Here is an 8,747-nt window from a genome sequence, read left to right on the forward strand (position 1 = left end):
TTCAGGTCAAAGTTGTTGACTTTTTTGTAGGGAGGGGGAAAGCTATGGGTTTTGGGAGAAAAAGAGGAACAGCCACTCACCAGCAGATCTGGCGAAACAAACAGCCTCACTGAGTAAACTCTTATCTTCCGTTCTGTAGATCATGCAACAATGGAGGGTGGGGCGAGGGGGCCGGAGCCGGATTCTATTTTACCAAAGCTAAGAAAAGGGACCCAGCGATCAACCGCAATCTACCAAAACCTCCTGGGGATTTAATAGTAGATCGCGATCGACCTGTTGGACATCTCTAATTTACAGGAACATAGTTCCTTAAGCCTTTAAAGGCCATTGTCTCAAATTAAGGACTAGACATGCTGCCTGAAACCACTTTTCCAGGTTTTTTGGCTTTACAAATCCCTACCCAATGCCCAGCCATATCTTTTGAGACATGCTTCATTACTATCTGCCGCTAAAGTATTATTAACTCATGGCATGTGGTCACTATGAAATCATGCTGAGTTTTCATTTTAAAAAGCAACAAAAAACTTGCAGCATTGCAAAGTAGGCAAGAAATTCCTTTTCAAACTAGTATTTGGTAGTGTTGCCAACAGTGTCCGGTCTAGAAATTATTTGGTCTGGTAGTTTATTGCTTTTCTGCTGTAATCTGATGGTGCAGAAGAATCATGCAGAATCATGCAGGCAGTTCCTCTATTTTGAAGGGCAGCAGCAGATATTTATTAAAAATATTTGCTACGTACATCAGTTCTCTGAATTGAAACTTTCCATGGAACATATTATATAACATACTAAGGCAATTTTTCATCAAGTATTTATAATGTAGTATATTACTTTAACAATTATTAATGTGCTGTGCCTTTTTTAATTTTCCAGGATCGCAGAACATCAGAAAAGCAGAAAGAAATGGATAGAGTGAAAGAGAAACAACAAAAAGAACTCAGTAAACAGAAACAAATAGAAAAGGTATGTTGTTTGCCAAAATTTTACCTGGAAAAAAACTTGTATGCAAGAAAACAGATTTGTTCTAATAACTAAACTACAATGCAAATTTAGCTTTAGAATTTGCATGAGCTTGGGCCTTCAGAGGAGATGAAAGTGCTGAGAAAGTGGATAGATTTTTCTCTCTGTTCACAATGGAGCTTGTATTCACCTAATGAAGTTAATGGCAGTACATTAGGATAGACAAGGGAAAGCACTACTTCACATAACACATAATGAAGGTTTAGTGTTCACTGTCAGAAAATATACTGATAACTACAGACTTGGATGGCTTTAAAAGGGAACTGGGTGAATTAATTGAGACATGTAGAACATCTGCATTGAGAAGCATTGAAAACTAGTTACTGGAGAAAAGGCAAGCAGTGGGGGAGGCTGGTTGTCTTCATGCCCTGGAGTCTTCCAAGAATTGCCCAGTTTTATAGCTCATGGTTTGGTGGCCATAGTAAAATTCCTGCTAGTCTTTTATGGTTGAAAATCATTGCACTATTCGTATGCCTATTATATATAAGAACATTAAGAATAGCCCTAGACCAAAGGCCTATCCTATCTCACAGTGTCTGGCCAGATACCTCTGGGAAGCCCACAAACCAGACATGATGGCGATAGCCCTCTTCATTGTTTCCCTGCAGCTGGTATTCAGAGACATGGTGAGAAATTTGTCACACCCTTCTGATTTTGGCTTGCCAGACAGAACATTCCACACTCTCCTCCCCCTATAAAGTTTCCTAGTAGTTCTCCTGACTCTCTGGAGTGGATTTGAGGGAGACACGGTGAAAGGAGGCAGGGAAAGCTCTCGAGGGAGCCCTGGCAGTGGCTTCTGCTAATGCTTAAGATCCCTTGAATTTGGGCCATGGTGTCACTGATCCTGGAGGTAGTATGCAGCCATCATGACTAGCAGCCATTGATAGCCTTATATTCCATAAATTTGTCCAATCTCCTTTTAAAGTAATCCAAGTTGGTGGCTACTGCATATCATGTGGTAGCAAATTCCATAGTTTTAGCTGTGCATTGTATAAATAAGTGCTTCCTGAATCTTTCACTATTCAGCTTCATTGGATAACAATTCCTGATTCTAATATAATCACTTTCACCATGCCATCCATAATTTTATAAAACCGTATTGTATCTTCCCTTACTTCCCTTGTTCACCTTTTTTCTAAAACAAAAATCTTACATTGTTGTAAACTTCCTTTGTAGGCTACTCTTTCTGCACCTTTTCCAGTTCTGTAATACCTTTTGGGGGATGTGGTGATCAAAATCTACACTGGTATTCCAAGTGTTTCCACAGCATAAATCTGTATAAATGCAATTACAATGGAAAGTCCCATTTAAAACTGAATGCTTTCTTTCAGGATTTGGAAGAGCAAAGCCGGCTAATAGCTGCTTCTAGTAGATCCAACCAGAGCTCTGGGGAGGGACAGTTTGTAGTCCTTAGCAGTAGTCAGTCGGAAGACAGTGATTTGGGAGAAGATGGAAAGAAGAAACGAGAATCTGAAGCATGAAGTGACTGGTGCGCAAGGCCTCGGACCTGTTGTCTGACATGGAAAGTCGGAGAAACAAAGGTGGTGGGTTTGCTTTATTAGATGAAACTCCATTGTGCTTTGATTTTTCTTAAACAGCCAGCTTAATGTGAATATGGACTTTCTTCCATATCATAAGGTACCATGGTGAAACTTAGCAGAAGTATACATGGCTATATATGGATCTTTTTTTCTTCTTCACTTGCCTTGCTGTGCAGATAAATTCATGAGGAAAAAATTGGTATAAGGTAAGCATAATAGACAAAAGCTTTTGTCTTCACTTTCAACCTGCATTGGATAACCATTTAGTGTGTTGTGGCAAAAACAAGAGTCCTTTGACTCTTTTAAAGACTTAACAAATTTAATATTATGAAGTGGAGTGGAGTCTGCGAAGGGCTCTGCTATAATAAATTTGTTAGTTCTTATTTTTTCAAAGTTCATTTTGATTCCCAAAGATTACTGAGAACAGAAACAGTGCTTGCTTGTAGTTTAAACATGTCTGAAAATGAATTGCCAATAGAGAAAAGTTCAGGAAAACTGGTAATGCTGCAATGCTATTTTTACTTGAGAATGTACTTGGTGGTACTGCCCTTGGCTATTCTGCATTATACTTCAGAGCACTTTGGTGTGGAGGGTGTCAGAGACATTAAAGCACATATTAGAAGTTAGGCTGCAATTGCAGCATGTGTTTTGGTAATGTACGAATTTGTTTTGTAACAAATACAAATAGATGAGAAGAACAATTTGTATGGAGACATTGCCAACTATTATTTTAGATAAAACTGATTCTGTGATCCATGCCCATATTTGCACAATTTCTCTAAATACCATTTAGCAAGACTTACTGAACAATTCCACATACAGCATAAGTGCTTTTACAGTAAACCTGCTGAATCAGTGAGGAAAATTATGCTGACCCTCTTCTTCTTGATCATTTTTAATTGCAAGTGCATGACAAGTTTAGTTATATCAAACATGCATTGGCCTTTTCCTTCAGCAAAGTAATACTATCAATACAAAACAGTGCATCTGTTTTTACAATAGTCAGATCCTTTAGTTTATGCAAAAAGAACAATTGGCCTTACCTGAAGAGCAGACTTGATAGGTTTCTGATGACTTGAATGAGTTGGGTATTATCATGTGACGGAGGCAGGAGGGCAAAGAACTCTGGGAGGCAGGTGCGGTCATTCCTCAGTTTTATAGGATTCGCCAAACTCCAACAGGCATTGAACTTACAGTAGGAATGAAAATTCTCTACATATGCCTGCCTCTCTCCTGGCTCAATATGTTGTAAACAATGAAGCAACTAACCAAATTATCAATATCACTATAATCTATACCAGGGATAGGTCCCATTCGTGTCATCAGTAGCCTATCAAATCTGCTCTTCAGATAAGACCAATTGTTTCGTTTGATTCAATTGCTGATGCCATGAATGGGATGAACGTATCACAGCTTTCCCAATTAGGGCGGGTCCGAACTGCAGTTACAGTGACTAAAGCACCTGTTGAAGGACTGCGTGCCCAAAGGTAGCGTCAGCCAAAGCAGACAGGTCCATTTTGTAATGCCTGGTGAATATACTTGGTGAGGATCAAGTAGCTGCTTTACAGATCTTTAATAAAGGAGCATTAACTATAAACGCAGCTGAAGTTGCTGCTGATCTAGTGCAGGGGTCAGCAAACTTTTTCAGCAGGGGGCTGGTCCACTGTCCCGCCGACCTTGTGGGGTGCCAAACTATATTTTGGAAAAAAAAAAACCAGGCAGGCCCCACAAATAACCCAGAGATGCCTCTTAGATAAAATGACACATCTACTCATGTAAAAACACGCTTATTCCCGGACTGTCCGCGGGCCAGATTTAGAAGGCAATTGGGCCGCATCAGGCCCCTGGGCCTTAGTTTGCCTACCCATGATCTAGTGGAGGTGTGCAAGCCCTTGCAAGGGTGGAAGGAGCAACCTTTATACCCATAGTTGAAAGGATATGAACAAGGAGTCAGTGATCCTAATGTCCTTTCAATATACACCTTCAGTGTAAGGCAAACATCAAAGTTGTACCACGCTTTCTCTCTCAGAAGTTTTGGATCTGGACAAAAGATAGGTAGCACCAACTCTTGCTGGACATGAAAGTAGGAAAGGAAGGCTCTGTTAGAACCCCTTTGTCTTTGTGAAAGATGCACAGATGTTTAGCTACCAATAATACAGACAACTCAGACACTCGACATGCGGACATAATGGCCACGGGGAAGAGAACCTTAAAGGATAGATGCTTTACAGATATCTTGCACAAAGTTTCAAACGGTGGTTTCTGCAGTGCTGCCAGCACCATATGCAAACTCCAGGAAGGAAAACAATGTCCCCCTCAAAAAGCATTTAACTAATGAGTTTTGCAAATTTGTGAAATGGGGGGCACGACCTGTAGTGCACAAACGGAAAGTGTTGCGGAAACTTGCCCTTTTAGAGCATTTGGTAGCCCATGCATTGAAAGTGTAACATAGTTCACATAGAGCTTCAGTTCCGGAAATGTCCAGAACTGAAACTCTATGTGGACACAGCTTCACTGTAGAAAGACCAAGTTGATAAATTGGTCCAGGTTGCCGGATATATCCACACAGTGGAAGGTCTGCATGAGACCAAAATGGTGAAGATGACAGCTGTATCCAACCCTTGATGTTTCAGATGGCTGCATCCAAATGTCATGCAGTCAAACATAGCCACTGTGGATTTGGATGGAACAAGGGTCCTTGCTGCAGTAGGTAGGACAACACCAGAAGATGGCAAGGAGGTGAGATGCCTAGCTCTTGGAGCTCCAACTTCCAAGGCCTGCAGGGCCAGAAAGGGGCCACCAGGATGATCTCTTTCTATTCTGATCTTTTGGAGAACACGTTGCAGAATTGACTGTGGGGGAAAGGTATATAGGAGACATTTTGGTCAAGGTACCATCAAGGCATCCTATGCTTCCGCTTGACTGTCTTTGAACCTGGAAAAATAACATGAAACTTGATTGCAAACAGATCCACTTGACATGGACCTAGATACTCCTGAATCAGGTGGAAGACTTGCCTGTTGAGCATCCACTCCCCCGGATCGAGAAGGGAGCTACTCAACCAATCTGCCTGTAAAGTGCTGTCCCCTGCAAGACTAAGGGTCCCCCCCCAGTTGAAGAGGAGCAATGATTCTTTTTGCAGAGAAATCAATCGTGTCCCACCCTGCCTGCAAATGTGTGATTTTGTGGTGGAATGGTCTGTGTGCAGCAGCACATGGTCGATGTGCAAAATGAAACACCGCCAACCTGGAAGCTCTTAGCTCCAACCAATTTATGGAGTGCTTCTGATTTTGTGGTGACCAGCATTTCTGTACAAAGTGACCTTGATAATGAGCTCCCGAACCCTGAAAACTGGCATCTGTAGTGATCACAGTTCTCTGGATCACGAATGCGAGTTCCGTTCTGTAGATTGGATTCTGCCGTCCACCATCTCATTGGCAGCCTGACCAGCAGAGGTAACTTGAGCACACAGCAATGCTTGTGAGTTATTGCCCATTGATGAGGAAACAGAAACCATTGAAGGTGATGGGTGTGATCTGAGAAGCTGACATACAGAGGCTCATGATTATCGATAGATGCTTGATACCAATTTCCTTGGTAGATTTCAGCATAGATGCTGCTGCTCTGATCTTGGTGCACTCTGGAGACAGAGCCACCAAACCTTTGACTGTGTCCAACTTGGCTTCCAGATTGATAAGCTGCTGTGATGGCTCAAGGCAGCTCTTCTCCTTGTTTATCAGGAAACCAGGGGATTGAAGGGCCAACATCATCGCTTGGAGATGCTCCCTGAGCTCTTTGCAGGGTTGTCAAGATATTTCCAGAGCCAATTCCCTTGACGTTTTCTACACGCCACACTTTCCAGTTCACACTGGCTGTCGATGCAATGCACATAATCAAGGCAAAGATACCAGTCAGAAATGCACATAACTGGAGGCAAGAAACTAAGGACAGCCATCTCACCACCAGAGGTCCTTCTCTCGCCCGCGGGGGGGGGGGGTTAGGAGAGGAGATGCCCCAGGTAGACAATGGCAGGCATCGGTCTTCATGCAGATAGAATTCCGTGCAAGGGTTTTGCCGACAAGTTCTTCCAGAGTGTGGCGATGTTTTCAGGGGCTGTTTACTTTCCCTCCCTCTCCGTTTCACCCTCACCTGAGGAGATCGTGGCCATTCTCTTGACAGGGACCTCAGTTCTCAGGCCTGATTTCTGTTTTCCTTCATTCCTCCTCCTCCTGGTCTGGTTCAGATTGATATGGTCCATGTAATAAACACCAATCTGTTGATCATAAACAGTTTCCCATCCTAAAGGCAGTTCATCGCCAACCCAGTCAGCAAATGTCAATGGCTTTGTAATCCACATGATCCGTCAGTGTCTTGATGTGCAAGTGAAACTTCAGCTTTTTAGTGCTGCTGCCTCCGCCCGCCTCCCAGCCGGGCTCGTTTCCATCACCATGGAGCAGTTTGCTTCCTCCTTGGCCCTTCCCTTGAGGGCCCTCTCCCAGCTCCCTTGCTGGTGCTTGGCCGCTCCTGAGGCGCACACTGCTGAGTGGGATGGAGCCCCTCAATAAATGCTCTCCTGCCTCTGTCACATGACGAGATAATACCCAACCCATTCATTGCATCGGCAACCAACTCAAATTGTGAGTAGATAACATAAAGAAATCAATTTTAGCCTGTTGATTCACTACTTTCTAATGTGGTCTGCCTTTTCACGTCTTAAAAGAAATCAACAAAATATATTCAGTAACTTTTTAGAAACAAGGTGAGAGAAGGAACCAATATTCTTCCCAAGCTTTGCAAAATCTATGCATCACTTCTTTCAACCCCAGCAGGTTTTCAGTTACCAAGACCACCTAACTTTGGGGAAAAGTAAACCCAAAGGAGAATTTAGCTTTTCTGTAGCAAAAGAAAATGCAGAAGCCAATATTCAGGACTTTTCAGAATACGCCAGACCTTTTCCACCCTTCTCCAGAGAGCTGGGGAGGGGAAATTCATTTTGGCCTTTGTAACACTTCATTGTAATGTGTGTTAAGAAGCTTTTTCATACACATTGGGGGTGTTTCTGTTCTAAGCTATCTGAAGGAGAGGGATATCACTCCAGTAAACCAAATGGACTGCAGGAACCCATTGAGCAGTAGTGCCATCTTCTGTCTCCCTTAGAATAAGATTGAGGGAATGCCACCCATATAGTTCGTAGTTCTCTTCATTGTAAGGTAGACTAATTTTAGTTTTCATATTTTTGGGCAGCTCAGTTGGCAAATCTATATTAAATTATACCACTTTTTTGAGCCCTTAAAGCCATATTTAACAGTGCTCCCAGAAAATATAAAATTTGATATAACCAGTTTACTTCATCTGACAGATGAGTTGCATTGTTCTCATGTTTCAAGCTAACCTCTAGCAGTTGTCACCTGCAATTTGGATATGTATATGTGTGTGTATACATGTATGTTAAATCACTGTATTATAATTACCAAATTTTCTCATTTATATAACCAGTTATTTTTTATCTTCCTGCTAAATATTGATCTCAAAGGGCTTAATGCTCTTTGTGGAACTGAAACCTGTCAATTGTTCCCATATATAATCTGTATGTTCGAAACATTAAGGGAAAGTACGTTTATACCTGCGTAATAGTGGAATTCCCATTGTCAAAGTCTAGACATCTAACCATGAATTTGCAAGTATCTGGTTTATGTAGTGTGTACATGTCCCACAACTTGCTAGAAAAGGGGCCACTGGTCTAACCTGAAAGGTTTTTCTCTTGGGTAATCATCCCTCAAGTGAGAAAGGCAGGAAATGTATCAAATTCAAGAAAGTAGGTTACTCTGCTCACTCTGCCCTAGTCAGCCTCTTGCACGACATGACCAGGACATAAGATACATGAAAATAGAAATACAGTGGTACCTTGGTTTTCTAACATAATTTGAGTTCCAAAATGTTCGAAAATTGAAAGCGGAAGCCTCAAAACGCAAGCCTCAATATGGAAAACTCAAAACGGAAGCTGTGTTTCCTGTTCAAGTTCCAAAGTATGTTCGAAAACCGAGGCATTTACTTCTGGGTTTTTGGCATTTGAATTCCAAAATGTTTGACTTCAAAGGCATTTGAGAACTGAAGTACCACTGTAACACAATTTGCATTGCTACCATACCTACTTCCCCATCACAGTTATATATCAAACAGAAATAAACA

At 41.9% G+C, this 8,747-nt stretch overlaps 1 protein-coding gene across 1 annotated transcript in view; it reads left to right on the forward strand.

The window, feature by feature from the left end:
- Positions 1-3,311, forward strand: part of APPL1 (adaptor protein, phosphotyrosine interacting with PH domain and leucine zipper 1) — a 31,508-nt gene extending 28,197 nt beyond the window's left edge. Inside the window, exons 21-22 of the mRNA XM_081899995.1 lie at positions 871-960; positions 2,349-3,311. Of these exons, the coding sequence (XP_081756121.1) occupies positions 871-960; positions 2,349-2,498 (240 nt within the window). The 3' untranslated portion in view covers positions 2,499-3,311. The remainder of the gene's footprint in view (positions 1-870; positions 961-2,348) is intronic.
- The last annotated feature ends 5,436 nt before the right edge of the window (positions 3,312-8,747 follow it).

Source organism: Podarcis melisellensis (assembly GCF_964234715.1).
Source record: "Podarcis melisellensis genome assembly, chromosome: 2".
Taxonomy (NCBI): Eukaryota; Metazoa; Chordata; class Lepidosauria; order Squamata; family Lacertidae; genus Podarcis; species Podarcis melisellensis.